Source organism: Pteropus medius, unplaced genomic scaffold (assembly GCF_902729225.1).
Source record: "Pteropus medius unplaced genomic scaffold, Ma_sr-lr_union100, whole genome shotgun sequence".
In the NCBI taxonomy this organism is placed as follows: domain Eukaryota; kingdom Metazoa; phylum Chordata; class Mammalia; order Chiroptera; family Pteropodidae; genus Pteropus; species Pteropus medius.
Window position 1 is genome coordinate 1,924,461 of NW_024347791.1, and position 19,008 is coordinate 1,943,468.

The 19,008-nt window shown below is 53.2% G+C and overlaps 1 protein-coding gene across 3 annotated transcripts in view; it reads left to right on the plus strand.

The window, feature by feature from the left end:
* The window catches only part of MYH9 (myosin heavy chain 9), an 89,054-nt gene that overhangs the window by 59,003 nt on the left and 11,043 nt on the right, over nt 1-19,008 (plus strand). For 2 of the 3 annotated variants that reach the window (XM_039877783.1, XM_039877784.1), the window contains 15 exons: nt 1,191-1,364; nt 3,362-3,476; nt 5,800-5,993; nt 6,349-6,470; nt 7,354-7,423; nt 9,218-9,378; nt 10,221-10,329; nt 11,343-11,474; nt 11,922-12,128; nt 12,630-12,767; nt 13,707-13,830; nt 15,630-15,801; nt 16,600-16,812; nt 17,216-17,360; nt 18,680-18,886. In XM_039877783.1, coding sequence (XP_039733717.1) covers nt 1,191-1,364; nt 3,362-3,476; nt 5,800-5,993; nt 6,349-6,470; nt 7,354-7,423; nt 9,218-9,378; nt 10,221-10,329; nt 11,343-11,474; nt 11,922-12,128; nt 12,630-12,767; nt 13,707-13,830; nt 15,630-15,801; nt 16,600-16,812; nt 17,216-17,360; nt 18,680-18,886 — 2,283 coding nt within the window. The remainder of the gene's footprint in view (nt 1-1,190; nt 1,365-3,361; nt 3,477-5,799; nt 5,994-6,348; nt 6,471-7,353; nt 7,424-9,217; nt 9,379-10,220; nt 10,330-11,342; nt 11,475-11,921; nt 12,129-12,629; nt 12,768-13,706; nt 13,831-15,629; nt 15,802-16,599; nt 16,813-17,215; nt 17,361-18,679; nt 18,887-19,008) is intronic. The other variant, XM_039877785.1, reaches the window with a different exon arrangement.

A 19,008-nucleotide genomic window follows, 5' to 3' on the forward strand; every position in this document is an offset into this window, starting at 1 on the left:
GGCCTTGGGCAGCTGCTGACCAAGTGGGGATGTGGCTGGTGCCTGTGGGCATCCTGTCTTAGATCCCAGAAGACCACCCAATATCTACCTGAGGGGCGGGCTCAACAAGCCTTTCTTTGTCCTAAAGAAACAGGCATGCTTTTATGTTGAAAGATCCTGGCCCCAGATGTTTTCACTATAGCATGGGACTGTTGAGAGCTGTTCTTGGTGCACGTGCTGAAACACGGTCTGTCCTCTCAGGACTAACATGGCACCTGGGCTTCCGTCTGTTGGTGGGTGGTGGTGGCTGGCAAGCCCTTCTCTTTTTCCATCAGTTCGTACTGAAAGCTCTTGCTAGGTGCAGTTTGGGTCACCTGTTTGTGCTTTGGGTTTGGGGGCTATGCTCTTTTGGAGCCTGAGCCGTTTCTATTTCTGTTTCGGTTTATCTCTTGATTAGAGTTAAATGCATTGATTTCACGCTTTCCCGGAATCCTGAGCTGTTCGGTAATGTAAACACCAGAGTGACACTGAAATGTTAATTGATTCGGAAGGCCTAGGAAGAAATTTGTGCATTTTGAAAGTATCATTCAGGAGGGAGGGGTTGAAACTCCATAACCCTAACATGGAGCAGTTTACTTTTGTGATGTTTGTTTTAATCGGTTGAGTTTTCCAATGAACAGGAAGCCCTGGGGCCTCGAGCCTCGTCAGCCAGTATCCGTGGTGTCTGAGTCTGCTTTCTTGTCTTACAAATTCAGTGTTATACAGAGGCTCTGGGACCCTGCCACACTTTCTCTACCTTGTCACATCTCACGCTATAGCTGTGCAGACACAGAGTGTATGGGACGATGTCACGGAGTGACTCCAGGGTCAGGGCTGCCTGTCGAGGGCGGCCTCTGGACATGTGAGTCAGGGGTCTACGTGACCACCAAGCCCACCTGGGGATTCCCAGAGCAGTAACGTCGGAGAATCCATGTGACAGATCATTGGGTTAAGGTGTGATGGCTGCAGCCTAGACCCCAGGAGCCTCTTTTTAAACTAGATCTTTAAACTGAGTACTTCCAGTAATGCTCCCCTTTTTTCCTCTATGGGGGAAGTACCACTCTGGTGAGATTCTAGGGGTTCTGAAAACCAGGCTTTGGCTTCTTGTGAGGGTGGGTGTGGAGTGGCGTTCCCAGGTCATGCTCACCTGTGAGATGCTGTGCTTCCCCCAGGCAGGCCCCCCTGGCATCCTGGCCCTGCTGGATGAGGAGTGCTGGTTCCCCAAAGCCACAGACAAGAGCTTCGTGGAGAAGGTGGTGCAGGAACAGGGCACCCACCCTAAGTTCCAGAAGCCCAAGCAGCTGAAGGACAAAGCTGATTTCTGCATCATCCACTATGCTGGCAAGGTGAGGCGAGCACACACAGGAAGGTGTCAGTGGCACCTTCTCGGGAGAGGTGGACACGATTCTAAGACTATGAGCCAAGCAGCCACAGGGCAGGAGACAGAAGTGTAGTATTCTGGATCAGTCACTCATCTGACATGTGCCTGGTGGCAGTAATCAGCATTTATGCAAGTCTCCCACCTTGCAAAGCACTGTCTCGTTACACTGTGTTAGGAGTTTGTAGCAATTCTCTAAAGTACTCAGGCAGCTATAATGTTGTTTGTGTTGTCATAAGGTGCATTCTCTAGTTACTTAATCTCTGAGCCTTGATTTCCTCATCTGGAAACTGGTGGTGACCGGCACCGTACAGGGTCACGTGTACTAAACGAGCCTTCGAAGCCCAGCTCTGGGCACAGGTCAGTGCTTTAGGGCAGGGCCTCAGCCTCTGCACTACCATCGTCATGGGCCACATCAGTCTTTATTGTTGGGGACTATCACGTGCACTGTAGGATGTTTAGGATGTGTAGGCTTCTATGCACCGGACGCCAGTAGCATGCTCCCTAGTGTGACAACCAGGAATGTCTCCAGGCATCACCAAATAGATGTATGGTGAGGGGTGGGGGGGTGAGGGTGCATTGTAGGTGATAGCTTTGTTATTGCTAAGGCTACCCGGCCAGTAAGTGGCAGAACTGCCCACACACCTTACTGACGTACACCTTTTAGTTTGCTTGGTACCAGGGCTTAATACCTAACTGAACAGGGGGAGCCTGTGTTTATAGAAGTCCATACTTAGACTAAAGCTGGTTTTCTCAGCAAGGTGTTCTTGAACGAAGAATTAACGATTGATTGCGACACAACGTGTAATTAGATAGGCTGGGCCCAGGCTCCTTGTCGGCGACAGTCCTCAAGGAGAGCTATGACCGTTCACAGCGCTGCTCCCAAGCCATACATAATAAAGGTCCTCGCCTGCTGCTCCTGCTTGTGGCCCCATACTGCCCACCTCTCCTGCTTAGTTCCTCTGCTTCCTGGTGCTGCTGAAGCAACTCTTGACTGTAGACTACCCATTAAAAAAACGGTTACTGTAATTACCCAAGGTGATGCCCGCTGAGCCTGCATCTCCACGTGCACCTTTGCTAGAAATTAGAAATGCACGTGCACAGAGACCTCACCAGATGCTTTTATTACAGTGTTTATAATGTACAAAATGGGGCACACCCAGTACCCGTGGGAGGGAGGCTGATGAAACGGGCCGTGCCCATACACACTTGTGCTACGCTGCAGCAGCTAATAGGACAAGCACGTTGGCTGAGCCCAGGTGGCAAAGACACCAGCTCTGAGGCTTTGTCTTTTCCTAGGAGGTAACTCGGCTCCTAGGAGAAAAGAAGCTAGTGTCACATATGTTGTCATTGTCAGCAGGGCTCGTGAGGACCACTGGCCAGAGAACAGCAATTATGCCTTAGGCGTGGTGTGGGTTACACAGAGAAAAGCCAGGGTGGCCCGCTGTTCTGTGTATATTGTCTGGCATCTTTGTAATAAAAATATAATGTATTACTCACGTCATTTAGAACATATTTTTAAAAAGATAAGAATAATACACGTTTAGTAGGGAAAACTTGGACAACCTGAAATGACAAAGAAAAAATCACTTGTCCCATTATTAAGAAGAAAAATGATATTTTGGTATACGCCTTCCTGGAAGTTTTTCTTTAAGTTCCTATTGCCTTAAAAAAAATCCCAATATTCTATTGTGTAGTCACAACATAATTTTCGTGGCCAGTCCCCAGTTTGCTGGGCGTTCGCATGGTTTTTAAATTTGCCATGTATATAACACCTCAGAAAGCATCTTGTTGCTGCTCGTTGGCCTTGTGCCCCATTGTTTCCTGCTTAGGGATGGAAACACTGGGTCAAGGGCTGTTCGTGTTCCTTATCCTTTCCGCACGTGGGCTCGGCTTGTCCTCTAGGAGGCTATGAGCACTTGTGTCCCGAGAGCAGCGGGCAGTTCAGGACTCTGGCTCTTGCAGGTGGATTACAAAGCCGATGAGTGGCTGATGAAGAACATGGACCCCTTGAACGACAACATCGCTACGCTTCTGCACCAGTCCTCCGACAAGTTCGTCTCGGAGCTGTGGAAGGATGGTACGCCCTTTGCCCTCTGCCCCACCTCCCTGTGGCTGCGACCGGGCCTCTCCCCACCTTCGCAGCCACCGAGCCCCAGAGCAAGGGGCCTGTCCCCACCTGACACGGGCCGGGGGTTTCCGTTTGCTGTAGCTCCCATGATGTGTCTCCTTGACCAGAAAGAGCGAGGCTGCCCTTGAGTGTCCTTGAGTGTGCTGTGTAGCCACTTCCTCTTGAGGCAGAGCCCTTCTCCAGGCCTTGCCGGCTGCAGACAAGCCATGTGCTTTCCGCGCGTGGGAAGTCCCAGGCGGCCCACAGCCTGGCGCCACGCCTCGCTGTGTTCCTTCCTCTCCTTGATAGGCTGGTGGCTTTGGAGTTGTGCTTTTCTGCTGTTTCTTTCGGTTTCTCCTCTCCTCTGCCTGGGTTTTGCTTTAACCTCTTTGTTGCAGAGATGCAGAACACTCAGAGAGCCTATTTCTATCAACGCTTTCCCATTCTCCACCTAGAACCAGGTGACTGGCCACCCAGAGTGGCGTCCCTTGTGTGTGGTGCATCCAGGGCTGTGTGGCAAATGCTTCTGCTGAGTTGTTCTTGCCGTTGATTCTTCCTGCCTGAGCACCCCTTCCCTGGTCTGCCCCTGGCTGTGGTCTGGCTCCTCCCCACTGGACCTGTCGCAGGCCTCCGGCAGAAAACCAGGCAAATCAGGGCTATGTTTGGATATTTGGAGACTTTATATCTTAAAAACCCATATCCTCTTCAGAGCGCCACCTCGTGAAGGCCGCGTCTCACTGCTGCAGTGGCTGTGGGTGTCTCAGCTTGAGGTGTAGGGGCTGTGCACGCTGTCGTGTGCATGTGCACCTGCAAGCTAACGTGGCATTTGTGCGTTCATTCACCAAGCACTGAGCAAACCCCTGCTCCTTGGGGCTTGGGCCTCCAGGGGGCAGAACACGCTCACGTGAAGTGACCAGTTATTATGGGGCATTTTCGACCTTCCTCCAGGCAAGCCGAGTGACTTTCACAAGCCGCCCACTCCCGGGAAACTTTTGGTGGCCAGTAAAATGGGTCTTGGGTGCAGAAGGTCAGAAATGCCTCTCATTTTAATTGGGTCCATCCTCATTCCTGCTCCTGTCTTTAGCATCTGTCCTTTCTGCTGTTTTTCCAATAAATAATCGAGATCTGGCCGCAAAGGAACAGGAAACAGAAACTGAAACAGGATTCTTAACTTTTGCATCCAGCAATGGCAGGCTTCAAATTTAATATTGGCTCTTGCTTAAAACTGATCTCCAGTCACTGGCTGCTTTGAGTTTGTCGTTTAGTTTTCGCCTTGGAGGAAGCAGTTCATCTCGTTGCACTAGGCATGAGCCACAGTGACAAGGGCGACTTCCGGGAGGGGGTTGCTTTAAGTCAGGGGTCCCCAGCCCCCAGAATGTGGACTGGTACCGACCGGTCTGTGGCCTGTTGAGAATCGGGCCACACAGAAGGAGGTGAGTAGTGGACAAGCAAGCGAAGCTTCATCTGTATCTGCAGCCGCTCCCCAGCGCCAGCATCACCGCCTCAGCTCCGCCTCAGATCAGCAGGCATTAGATTCTCATAGGAGCACCAGTCCCTGGTGCCGAAAAGGTTGGGGACGGCCGCTTCAGATGATAAAGACTAGTGAGCTAGAGGACAAAGCACGAGGCAGAGCGTGAGGAATCCTCAGACGCTGGAGACTGCAGTAGTCCCTGTCCATAGCCATTCTTTGGAACACTCCACTTTCGACACCACCACGCACTGCTCTGGGTCCCTGGCTTAGAGAGCTCTGCCTGGGGGCAGCCCCGATGGAGAGGAAATCATCAGAGTCCCGTACACGATGGCAGAGTAGCTTTAATGCTCCCGCTGTCTGATTCCTAGCCTTGTGCTCTTAGTTAAAGGGCAGTGTGAATTTAGGATGGCAAGGTTGTTTTTTTTTAAACAGCGACAGTAGGACTATAGGGTTCTGTAAGTCAGGTTTTCACACCTCAGAGCCAGCCTGGTGGAATGGCTAGGCTCGCTATTCCAAAATATATTAGTAGCTTTATTGTGTCTCTTTGGGACTAGGAGCATGTAAAGTGGGTTGAAGATAGATGATGTGAACATGGCTCACAGACCGCTAGATCAGCCTTAGTGGCTTTGCAGTCTTCTCTGCCTTTCCTGCTTCCTACTCACAAGGTCAAGTGTGCTCAAGGTTTAGAGATGCCTGTGTGGATTCCAAGTAGAAATGGTCCTGCTATTCCATAGTCTCATGTCCTTTTCTGTCCAGATGTCTGTCTCGTTCCTGCCCCACTGGGACAGCGGGTATTAACGTGCTTTTGCGTGGTCTCTGCAGTGGACCGCATCATCGGCCTGGACCAGGTGGCTGGCATGTCTGACACGGCGTTGCCCGGGGCCTTCAAGACGCGGAAAGGCATGTTCCGCACCGTGGGGCAGCTCTACAAGGAGCAGCTGGCCAAGTTGATGGCTACACTGAGGAATACCAACCCCAACTTCGTCCGCTGCATCATCCCTAACCACGAGAAGAAGGTGCGGCCGCCGGGTAGCAGGCGTGGGCAGGGCACACGTGTGGGCGCGTTCAGCCGTTGTCCGTCCCCAGCAGCGGTTCCCTCCCTGCAGCACACGGCGCCCTCAGTGAGCCCTTCTGCAGGCTGGCCTGAGGCATCCCCAGGACTCAGGCTACGTGCGTAGCCTGCATTTCCCCTGAGTTACGCCGTCTCGTAGCCTCCCCTGGACCTGCACCACGGAACAGCTCTCAGAGCCTGTGGGCAACAGTGGCTCCTGGGGACTTTTGCCCTATTGAGTCCAGAGGGGCCCGCCCAGCTTCTGTCCCTGAATTCCCAGGCGCGGAAGCAAGACCACATGCCTGTGTTTTCGTGTCTAGGCTGGCAAACTGGATCCCCACCTGGTGCTGGACCAGCTGCGCTGCAATGGGGTTCTCGAGGGCATCCGGATCTGCCGCCAGGGCTTCCCCAACCGTGTGGTCTTCCAGGAGTTCCGGCAGAGGTGAGCTGGGCCTGCAGCCCCCCTCTCCTGGCACGGGGGCCTCTGGCGAGGGAGCCGTTTCCTCAGCCACATAGGGCTGAGGTCTGGCCAGCTCCTCACACGTCCTTTCTCCGCTCCTCCCCCCATGTGAGGGGGGTTTCCCCAACTTTTATTACTGACATGGAAGTGATCTTGTTGGCTTTCACGCCTCGCGACTGCGGGGCCTGATGCCATTTGCTATGGTGAGAATAACTACGAAAAGAAATTCACAAAGGTCAGCCGGAGACTGAGCATTGAAGGAAACGTATGGAAATGGAAGCTGTAGAATACTGCAGCTTCTCCCCCGCTTTGGTTCTTGTTTATTACTTCATGATACTTTCACATGGTTTATTTGCTCTCAGGTTCAATCAAACTTTTATTACCATGGTGAATACTGCAGCTTCTTGCCACGCGTGCAGAGAGGGACTTTGGTGACACTCTCCTATTTGCCTAATGACTGTTTAGTGCCAGTGCAATCGTGACCCAGGCCTCTATTTCCTGGACCATCCGTTTATTAGCAGTTTCCGCGTTATCTCAGGGAAGAGATGGGTGGCCTTCTGGGGTTCCAGACGCTGATACTGGGCAATTAGCCATTAGTAAGCCCAACCTGGAGCTCACCCTTGAGTGAGTGAAGTGGTCCACTGTGAGTTTCCATTCGCTTCCTAGAAAACACCAAGCCCTCCTTGTGCCATTCAGCCTTAGGAATGAGCAGAATGGGACTTGCGAAATGTCTTCTTTTCTTAGGAGACTTAATGAAAGGAATTCCACGTCCGCTACGCTGTGGGGTAGCCCTCTCTCACTTATATTCCAGGCCACGCGGGATCGAAGTGGGGGGCGAACTGATCGGCTTCTTTCTTTCCCTCAGATATGAGATCCTGACACCAAACGCCATCCCTAAGGGCTTCATGGACGGGAAGCAGGCGTGCGTGCTCATGGTGAGCTGAGCTCCCTCTGGCTGGGATAGGAGGACCTTTGGCTGGGGCATGCCTGCCTGTCCAGTGCTGGTCTGGCTGGACGGGCGCCCTGTGGATCAGCCGACACCGTGCTTGGTTGGCCTGCCACCGCTCCATTCCGACTCTGTTGTGTGCCCTGAGCGGCAGCCTCCTTGGCCCTCAGACAGTCAGGGATGGCACGTGGGGCCAGAGCGGAGACTAGAGCATGGCGGGGCTCTGATGTGAGACGGTCTCTTCCTCCTGGGCCACATTCTCATGCTTTCCTGCCTGTGTCTCCGATATTCACACCCAGTGTGGCCGGCAGGGCACCAGACCCGGAGCTGCGGGAATTCGTGCTCCTGGACCTCTCCTCTCGCTGCCCTCCACCCCTAGGGCAGTGCCTGACAGACAGCAGGCACTCTGAACTCTGCTAACGAATGACAGCCCCGTGGTGACTCAGTGGCCACGCTGGGGCTGTATCCCACCTGGTCATTTTTTCATACTTTGCAGGTGTCTTATTGTTTCTAATTTGTCCAGTGTTAGCAGCCACTGCGTTTGCTTCTCTTTACTTTGCATTCTTTCCAGTGAGTCAGGGGAGGGAGTGGCCTAGGGGGATGGGAGCTCAGTAGGAGGAGAGAGAAAAGAAAAGAGAAGAAAAATTCAGCACCCACTATGCAAAACTTTGCATTAAGTGATAGGGAGATTGAGGCCAGGAAAACAGAGGGAGAAGATGCACATGGCTCCCTGCTCTCTGATGCTTGCCAGCTGATGGGAAGGAAGGCGTGACGGATGCGGGGTGTGCCTCCCACTGGTATCTGGGCCACCCTTCCTCCAGGGGACTTGGTTGGTCGTTGGTCGTCTTAAGGAGGGGTGTCCCTCCTTAAGATGCAGGCCGTTCCCCTTCCCTGCTCGCTCTGCAGGGAGGGTGGGACGAGTCCCTTGAGGCTCTTTGTCCATGGAGGGAGGCGGGGAGCAGGAAGGGGAGATGCCCACACTGGCTCCACCTTCCCTGGTCTTCCCGTCTCCCGGGGCCTCGTCCAGGACTGCCGGGGCTATTTGTGGTCCCTAGATCTCACTTAAACTCTTAAAGGCTCTGCCTTTTCAGAGCTTGTTCTAAATCCCTTCTCTTCCAGGCAGACAGAAAGACAGACAGACTCTTGCCAGTGGGCTTCTCGAGAGAGCGTCATTACCGTACTGAACTGCTCAGCAGTAGTAATGACAGCCAAGTGTAGTCAGCACTCAGCGCTCGAGCCTGTGCTCTGCCGTGAATGGCGGATGTTATTATTTACTTTCACTTTTTTTTTTTTTTTAAATTAAAGTATTCCCATTTTATAGTTGAGGAAACATGGACTCATAGAGGTGAAGGCCCAGGGTTACCTAATTAGTATTTGATCCTGGGCCAGGCCTGTTCTGGAGTGTGTGCTGCTGTTAGTGACAGTGAATATGACACTTGGCTACCTCTGGTCGGAGGGTGCTGGCCTGGTCGTTTGAAGCGCATGACTACAGTGTTCAGAGGCGGGGAGGCAGGAGGAAGAGAGGACCTTTTAGTTCTCTTTAAAGCCGAAATTTTCTGTTTCTTCTTCTCAAGTCTGACTTGTCACCCTGTCTCATGCCGGAACCCACCTGCCCCTCTTCCCCGTGTCCCACTTCGCCCCAGGAGTGAGCCGCCCAGCAGAGACGTGACAGCTCCAGGACCGACCCTGTCTCTCAGCCACTCCCCTGGCTGAGACAGGCTCTCGGCCTTGTTCGAGGGCTCCGGGGCGCCGCATAGCCAATGACCGGCTCTCTCCCATCTAGATTAAAGCCTTGGAGCTCGACAGCAACCTGTACCGCATCGGCCAGAGCAAGGTCTTCTTCCGGGCCGGTGTGCTGGCCCACCTGGAGGAGGAGCGAGACCTGAAGATCACCGACGTCATCATCGGGTTCCAGGCCTGCTGCAGGGGCTACCTGGCCCGAAAGTGAGTTCTTGCAGACACCGGCCTCTGCCCAGCCTGCCCTGGGCTCCAGCCCCTCTGAGCTCTCCTGCTGCCGAAGGGCATTTAGGAATCTGTGGCCTCGGTCACCCCTATGCCGGTCACATGTCTGCCCGAGGGAGGCCCTCGTGGCTCTCCCCACCCCACCCCACTTCCTGGATGTCTGCCTGATATTTAAAGTGACCAGGTGGACAGGTGGCTGTGTTTGGATTTACCTGCCCTGAAAGCTCATCCTCACTGGTATTCCTGGCTGTGTCCTTCATGTGAGGATGACACCCAGAGCATGGCTGTCCCCGCAGTACCCCAGGTTCCCCGGGCAGAGGAAGCTGTCCTTGAGTCCCAAGCAGCTTCTTTGGTAGTCAGGGGCTCACCTGCTGCGGGACAGTGGTGAGGCAGCTGCACGTTAGACCCCTGATCCTCGATGTTCTGTGCTTGGGGACGTACGTCCCAGCCTGAGCTCTGAGCGCTGGGGCCTGGGAGCCCCGCTAGTGGGTGGCATGATGGGAAACTGAAGTCAGTAGATTGACCAGATGACCAGGGATCACGCTCGGCTCGGCTCTGTAGTTAGTGCACAAGGCACTTTCACCTGTGAACTCACTTGCTCCTTAGCAAAGGAAGGTGGTCTGACAACCTAGGTCCTGACCACCCTATGCAAGGTCACCCATAGGACTTGACCTCAGGGCCAGCCTCTTTTTTCTACACTTCTGTCTTGAGGGGCCCCAGGCAGGAGTCATCCCTCTGGAAAAGCTTCCGGAGTGAGTCAGGACTGATGGATTAGGTCCACTGTCCCCCGGCCCTGAGGCCCTGACCATGTACCTCACCCCCAGGGCCTTTGCCAAGCGGCAGCAGCAGCTGACAGCCATGAAGGTCCTGCAGAGGAACTGCGCCGCCTACCTGAAGCTGCGGAACTGGCAGTGGTGGCGGCTCTTCACCAAGGTAGGTTCTGGAAGGGCCCTCCCTTGCCACCGCCCAGCCGATTCTCTGCCAGCTTCCGTCGTGGCAGAGGAGACGAGTAGGCTGCACGCTGGCTCTGTGCGGGACTCGTGTCCTTAGAAAGGCCATTTTGCCTCCTGCATGTCCAGCAGCATGAACCTGGAATTGTCCTGCCCTGTATGAAGTCTAGAGGCACATGAGCTATGGCATTTGTCCAGCGTGGATGGTCATGGCCTAGTGTCAGGCTGGGCTAGAGTGGCTCAAAGAATAGCTGCCACACGTAAAGGCCCTGCCTGCCACCGCCCCACGTGTCACAGGGCTCTGCCCTTCGGAGAAGCCACGGACAGTCAGAATCTTTGCACACGGGTCCTCCCTGGCCTTTAAAAAAATCCTTTTATTATTGAACTTGTTTAGTTTGCTTTTGTTTAGAATCAATAATATGTGATAATTGTGAAAAGTGAGGCTAACAAAAAGCATAAAGAAGATAGAAATTCACCCGTGACCCCGTCAACTCTGAGCCAACATCAATATTGAATAGATGTTTCAATATTTATCCCCGCTGTCTTTTTTTGTCAGTTTCCACTATGTAAACCATACGCATTCTTACATAACTGAGCTCTGACTTGTATAAACAAGCTTGTATTTTGTATTTTCCATTTAAAATTCTTTCATGAGCATCATTTTTTAAAAAGTCAGCATACTGTTCCCTAGAGACGTTTCATAATGTATCTGGCTATTTTTCCATTTATCTGATTCCTAATTTGTCTCTGTAATAAACAGTGCTGTCATGCAGAGGGGTAGTTTCTCTGAAGTGTCGTGAGTGGATTAGAAGCCTGTGGCACACAGCACCAAATTGATTTCCAGAAAGATTGTACTCGTTTGCACCCCACCACAGCATGCCTAGTTTACCCCTCACTTTCGTGAGCTCACGTTTCCACAGGCAAGGGGAAAGCCTCATGTCTATTGACCAGGACACACATCTTTAGCTGAGCATGTGTCTCCATCCCTTCGCCTAGGTCAAGCCGCTCCTGCAGGTGAGCCGGCAGGAGGAGGAGATGATGGCCAAGGAGGAGGAGCTGGTCAAAGTCCGAGAGAAGCAGCTGGCTGCCGAGAACAGGCTCACAGAGATGGAGACGCTCCAGTCCCAGGTGAGTGCGGACTCTGCCCAGGTAGTATGGCACCTCCCAGTGCTGCCACCTGCCAGCCATCTGTAGGCAAGGTATATTTGGAGTTTAAGGAGATGTTTTACTGTAGGAAAATGGTTAATCTCTCCGTAGACTTAATTTGGGGTTATGCGATGGGATAGGATGGAAAGCTCATGAATGTTGGATGCAAGGCCCAGCTCTAGCACTTAACCTCTCTGAACTTGGCAGGGTCCAAATTCCTAGGGGTCGTGGTGTACAGCTCACAGAGTTGTGATAAGGGATAAAAGTCATGGTGTTTAGAACGTGCCTGGGAGCTTAAGCACTCTCGAAATGGAAACTGCTCTTGTCAGCATGGTCCTCTCCCTCCGGAAGCCGGCGCTAGGGAACACGTGTCGTGGAGTGGCTTGAAGAGGTTGTAAGGAGCTTGCATTTTCCACGTGTTCTTTGCAGCTCATGGCGGAGAAGCTGCAGCTGCAGGAGCAGCTCCAGGCAGAAACAGAACTATGTGCCGAGGCCGAGGAGCTCCGGGCCCGCCTGACCGCCAAGAAGCAAGAGCTGGAAGAGATTTGCCATGACCTGGAGGCCAGGGTGGAGGAAGAGGAGGAGCGCTGCCAGCACCTGCAGGCGGAGAAGAAGAAAATGCAGCAAAACATCCAGGTAACGTGCCTTCCTCCCCTCTGGAGAAAAGGGCAGCACTGGACACCAGACATGGGGTGGAGGAGACAGGGCATGGTGAGGAGCAGTGACGGAGCCAGAGAGAACACAGAGATGGAAGTGCCACAGTAGGCTAGCTCTTGACCCCTTTGTCCACTTCCGGTGGCCTTCGAGAGGTTTTCTCTTTGGCGCGGTCGTTTTTCACCTGTGCGTCTCAGATCTCCACGCACACTGCCCAGTCGAGCATCGAAGCCAGTTTAATTTCCCATCTCAGTCCTGTTCCACGGGTCTAAGGAGCGGAGGCCGATCAGCTCTGCTCTCTGCCCAGTCGTCACTGACAGGAAGCACCTCAGAACGAGCGACCATGTGATTGGATCAGGGTTCTTGTCCCCATACTGCAGTCTTAAACATGTGACCACACAAGCGGGGGTTGGGCCACGTCTCAGCCAGGCCACTGGGCTTGTGGGGCCCGCGCTGCTCACAGTCTCCCCGTCTTTGTGGTAGGAACTGGAGGAGCAGCTGGAGGAGGAGGAGGGCGCCCGCCAGAAGCTGCAGCTGGAGAAGGTGACCACCGAGGCCAAACTGAAGAAGCTGGAGGAAGACCAAATCATCTTGGAAGACCAGAACTCCAAACTGGCCAAGGTGGGCCCCCTGGCCTGCTGAGGCGCGGGCTGTGGCGAGCGAGCCGGGCCCCAGGCCCACGGCCGCACCCGGCCCCTGCTCCTGTCGGCCACGCTGTGGCTTCTGCCGAGTAGCGGTTCTTCCTGCGTGTCCCCGTGGCCTCTGGTGCCAGGGTCATAGCCAAAGGGCTGTCTCTCATAACTGAGTGGGGCCCAAGGGAGAGGTTTCCTCAGGAAAGCTCTTCATAAGCTTTTGAGACCCGAGGCTTTTGCTGGAGCTGAACCGCCCGCGTGGCATTGTGCGTCAGTCACCGGTGGGGTTTCGGGCACCTGGGTGACTTGGTGTTGAGGTGCCTCTCTTTTAGCTGTCTCCAAGGTGGTGACTGTTTCTTCTGAGAGCCATATGGGGTCCCTGTCAGCTGAGCAGGCCGATATGAGCTGGGAACAGTCAGAGGAGGGGCAGGGCAGGGTCCAAATGCCGTCCTCCATTCCGGGGCAGGTGGGGGTCGGGGTCGGAGTGTAGGACGCCTGCCCAGAACTGTAACTCGGGGAGCGAGATGCCCGTGCCGAGTGATGGCGTATGTTTATTACAGTGACTTTGTGGTTACCGTTGTTGGGGGACCCTGCTGAGATTAGGACTCCAGTGGTGGCCACATGATGGCATGTGTCCTGGGGCACTTTGGGGGGTGTGAGGAGTGGGAGGTCACAGCCCACTTGGTGGATAAGCCCGGGGCACGGAGAAGGTGATGCTGTTGTGTCTGAATTCCGAATTTACTGACCCTACCTGCCACCTGGAACCTTTCTTACCTGAGCCCACAGGGGTAGTAGTAGGTCCAGGGGGCTTTGGTACCCACATGTATACGTCAAGGAAGCTTATCCAGCTATGTCAGTGGAGCCAGTGACCTTTCAAAGTGACCCCTTTGATAAGCTCTGACCCACCCTCTCCCCCCGCCACCTCCAGGAGAAGAAGCTGTTGGAAGACAGAATAGCCGAGTTCACCACCAACCTCACGGAAGAGGAGGAAAAATCAAAGAGTCTTGCGAAGCTCAAGAACAAGCACGAGGCCATGATCACAGACCTGGAGGGTAAGAGCGTGATGGGCAGGATCTGTCAGACTCAGGAGCCCAAGGCATCCACCACACAGGGCCAGCCTGGGCCTCGCTGCCAGCAGCGGGAGCACCAGGCAGGTCTCATGTTCACTCTCCGTGGGCGAGGCCCGGGGCCTGGAGCAGCCAGCCGCTGCCCTTAAAACCTGGGGTTCAGCGTCTGGTCCCTGTGAGAGTATGACCGCCAGGCACCAGTGCCGAGTTCCCCCAAGTTACTCTGGCTTTTGTCCCTTGTCGTGCACTGTGCATTTCTCAAGCTTTTGAGACTTCCTAAGCTGTTCTAGGTCGACTTTCAGCTTTACCACTTACTAGCTTGTCATCTTATACCTATAACATCATTCCATGAGCTTTAATTTCTCCTACCTCTAAGAGGACGCAATGAAAGGGCATTTGTGAGGACTAAACTATATAGTTCGTGTGACACTCAGCTGTGTATTGTAAAATGCTAAACTGATATTGTGAGAGGTCATCGCTTGACTTGGGACAGGGTGACAGATCATGTCTTTGTCTCTGTGCCCTGTGCCCTGGGGATCCATGTTGGTGAGGTGTACAGGGCAGACGCACAGGTCTATGGCTGTCTGTGGACCCCTCACCTTGGCCCCTTGAGAGGAGTGGATGAAGCAGGGATGGGAGAAATCCCGGAGCTCTGAGCTCACGCCAGAAGCCACTGCACCCACTGCAGAGCACGGGGACCCCAACGCCTCCAGGGCAGGTGTCACTGCCCAGTGGATGTTGGGCTGAAACCATGCAGGCTAACCATGGGGGGGCGAGGGATGAGGGGTTTCCTGGCTTGGTTTCATGGCTTTGGGGGACCCCTCACGTTTGTGTGAGATGAGGTGAGCCAGGTCGTCAAGGGCGAGGAGGGCCCGACAGCGATCTCTTCCCACAGCCTCGCTCCCCAACCCAGGCACAGTCTGAAGGCGTCGATCACCCACGAGGTCTAGGACTGGCATGCCCACTGGAGTAGCACACGTGAATTTTGACACTAGCAAGTGTTAACAAAGATGTAGAACCATCAGAACACACACTGCTCGTGGGAGCGTAAATTCGTAGCCAGCTTTGGGGGTCTGGCATCGCCTGACCCAGTGCTCTCGCTCACAGCAGCCCTGTTCATGGGGACACAACCCAAATGCCCGTCGGTTGTAGAGCGGAAGATCAGTGGCAGTGTGGTCACACAGTGGATTTCTAGACAGAAGTCCAAAGGGATCAGTTGCAGTGACACTTAACTTATGAATCTGAAGATCGTGACATTGGGCAACGAAGGCAAGACACGGAGTGACAGCCGCCAGCCCTTCTTGAACTTATGTGGAGTTGGTATAGCGGGGTCAGGGTCCAATAGGCTTTACGGTTCCTGTCGTGATTTCACTTAGGTGATCCCCACCTCGCCCTTTCTGTGCCTCGTTTGAATCGTAAGGATAAGACAACCCACTCCATCAGGCTGTGGTGAGGCTCACACGAAGTGGTATCTCGAAGCACCCAGGACAGACGTAGTATCTTAAATGCAAACCAAGGGGATTACAGACACAAGCTTCAGGAGCGAGGCTGCCCCGGCGGGGAGGGGCAGCGGGCGGGGCTGGAGAGACAGGACCTGGCCGCTCGCAGTGATGCTCTCTTCCTTCATCCAGGAGTTGGCACGAGTGTCTGCGTACTGTGATCCTTTAAACTTCATGTATATTTGATAATAAATATGCAGTATTTATGTAAGAATTCGAAAGAAAGGCAGCAGAGTCTACGACCGCCGAGGGCTCTGTCAGCTTCTCCCTATCCTTCCTTCTCAGAGCGCCTCCGGAGAGAGGAGAAACAGCGTCAGGAGCTGGAGAAGACTCGCCGGAAGCTGGAGGGAGACTCCACGGACCTCAACGACCAGATCGCTGAGCTCCAGGCTCAGATCGCCGAGCTCAAGATGCAGCTGGCCAAGAAAGAGGAGGAGCTCCAGGCTGCCCTGGCCAGGTGAGGTCCAAGCCTCAGCCTGCTACCAGGTGGCCAGTGCCAGCCCTTGTGCTGCTTCCTGCCATGGTTCTTGGTGCATCAGTGAGCTGTGAGCATTCGCTTTGCTGTTGTCCCGGAAGCCATTTCACAGCAAAACATTTCCTGTCCACTAAAAGCACAGTCTAAGGCTTTTTCGTCATTTGTTTGTTTGTAATCCCCCAAAAGTCATCCACAGTGACACCCAACCACAGCAATCCTTTTCTTTCTTTCTTTTTTTCTTGTTAAATTTATTGCCTTTTTTTTTAATAGATTTTATTTCTTAGAGCAGTTTTGGCTCACAGCAAAATTGAGCACACAGTATGGGGAATTCCAATAAATCTCCTTCTCTTCTTCAAACACAGCGTCCCCGCACCGTCACATCGTGCACCAGATGGTACATTTGTTGTAACCGATGAACCTACATTGATACATTGTGATCATACAAAATTTATGGAACATTGTGTTTTTATTCTGTTGCAGTCTTCTTGGACCGTAACATTCTATTTTCTTTTTGTTTGTTTAACATTGGAACTTCTTTTTAATGTTTAAAGCACTGAATTTTAATTTGGAAAATGAGACGATTCCTGTCTGAGGTTTTCCAGTCCTCGAAGCGGTATCGCCCTTAAATATTCCATATGCCTCAGATGTTAATTTGGGGGAAGGAAGCTCCTGAGGGCCGCGGCTGTGACTGCCAGAAGTGGCACCTCTCTACCTTTTCTGCAAACTCTGCTTCATGAAGGTGAAATGTCTTCATCCTGATGTTGTTGGTTCCTTTGGCAGAGTGGAGGAAGAAGCCACCCAGAAGAACATGGCCCTGAAGAAGATCCGCGAGCTGGAGTCTCAGATCTCTGAACTCCAGGAAGACCTGGAGTCTGAGCGTGCTTCTCGGAATAAAGCTGAGAAACAGAAACGGGACCTCGGGGAAGAGCTGGAGGCTCTGAAAACAGAGTTGGAGGACACCTTGGATTCTACAGCTGCCCAGCAGGAGCTCAGGTGTGTCATGGGGCCAGCTGGCCAAATCAGGGACAGGGAGAAAAGGAGGTCGTGGCCTTGAAAGTGTAGATCCCAGGCCTGTGCACACACACTGTGGCTTTATTATGTACCAGAGAGCCTGGAAGCTGAAGGTTCCTTAGCATCTTCTCTCTGCTAATTAGGAGACCTGTTGAAGAACTGGGTTTGAAGTTTGGATGAGACGGGATGGGCTAAGGCAGAACGAATACAGAAGCCTTTGCAAAGTGTGTCTTTGAGCTTGGGCTGCAGGAAGGATAGCTGAGGCAGGAAAAGCTGCCTGGGGCGGCCAGTGCACCTCACTGGCCTCTCTGCAGCCAGGGGAGAGCCCCAGGGGCAGCATCACCCCAAGGTCCCTGGCCTCCTTTCTGAGGGTGTTTCTCTCCAGGTCCAAACGTGAACAGGAAGTGAACATCTTGAAGAAGACCCTCGAGGAAGAGGCCAAGACCCATGAAGCCCAGATCCAGGAGATGAGACAGAAGCATTCACAAGCCGTGGAGGAGCTGGCTGAGCAGCTGGAGCAGACAAAGCGGGTGCGTGGACTTCCCCCAGGGACTGGCTCTGTGGCCTCGGGTGGGGACCGTGCTGCTTTCAGGGGCGGTGTCCTTCTGGAGACCAGCTGGTGCTCCGGGCCAGTCCTGCTGAGCAGAGCGGTTTCAGTGCCAGATTGCCTGGGTCAGAGTCCTGCTCCAGCCCTTAGTGGATGTGTGACATAGGCAGATAGATACCTCTGTGCCTCAGTTTCCCCATCTATAAAAGATGCTAATGATAAATCTACCTTATACGTTTATGTGAGAGTTGAAGTTCATGACATGTAAAGCGCTTAGATACTAAGGGCTCGGTAAGTTGTTCAAGTGTATATATTATCATTATCATTCTCTTCACCAACCTGCCAGACCAGAGGCTTCAAGGAATTGGAATGACCCTGAAACTGAGTTTCAGAGGGCATTAGGGTCACTTTTCTAAAGCCTGGGTTCCCTCTAGAACCACCCCCACAAGTGGTCAGCTGGAGTCTTCTTGGGAAAATTGTAGGGCTATTAATCCCAGCTGGTTTCTTGGCCAGGCAACTGATGGCTGGGCAGTTCCTCACCAGGACATGTCCTGCCCGCTGAGGCTCCCAGCTCCCAGCCACTCTTGGTGGCAGCCTGAGAGATCAAAGGCTCTTCCATATGGCAACCTGCAAAATGTTTTAGAAACACGCCTTGTCCACCCGTCTCCTTTAAACTTCCACCCGGTTCTGTGCAGGTCGAAGCCTTTCTTTGTCCTTTAGCTGTTTTTACCCAACATGTCTGCATTTACGCAGGGTGCAGTTTACCCTTGTACTTGCTTATGACCTTGAGATGAGCTTGTGCAGACTAGAATGGGATTGTCCCCTTTATTCTATAAACTGTATTTTTTTTAGAAGAAAATTACATTATTTTTTTGGACATCAAATTTCAAAGAAGCTTGAGTGGATGTCTAACTATGAACAATTATAATTTTCCTCATCCTATAAGCACTAAAATCAAAACGTCAGCAATGATGTTTTACACTTGAACATTTCCTCTGCCCGTGAGGGAGGCTGGGCAGGGACTGTTTCAGAGGTAGAGAAGCCAAGCCAAGGACCTCAGAGGCGAGGACACCTCTGAGTGTCGCATACCAGTCTAGTGATGAGTACAGGTCGGGCGCGAGCCTTCCGAGTCCGGAGCTCTTGCTGGCACACCGTACCCTAAACCTGCCCAACATCGTTTCTGCTGCAGAGGCAGCAGTTCCTGCATCTGGAGCCAGCGGTTCTTCCGACGATGCTCAAAAGACCAGCCTCATGTCAGGGAACAGGTGCCCCTCTTCACACCTTTGCTTCCTTCTCTACTAGGTAAAAGCCAACCTTGAGAAGGCCAAGCAGACCCTGGAGAGTGAGCGAGGGGAGCTGGCCAACGAGGTGAAGGTCCTGCTACAGGGCAAAGGAGACTCCGAGCACAAGCGGAAGAAAGTGGAGGCCCAGCTCCAGGAGCTGCAGGTCAAGTTCAACGAGGGAGAGCGAGTGCGCACGGAGCTGGCCGACAAGGTCACCAAGCTTCAGGTGAGACCTCCACTGGGACCCAGGCCTGCACCGTGGTCCCTTCAGCAGCTCCTCGGCCTTGGCCCAGATCTCCACGGCTTCCGCTCTCTTTCTTGCTTCAAACTGGCTCCTAAGCGAGGTTC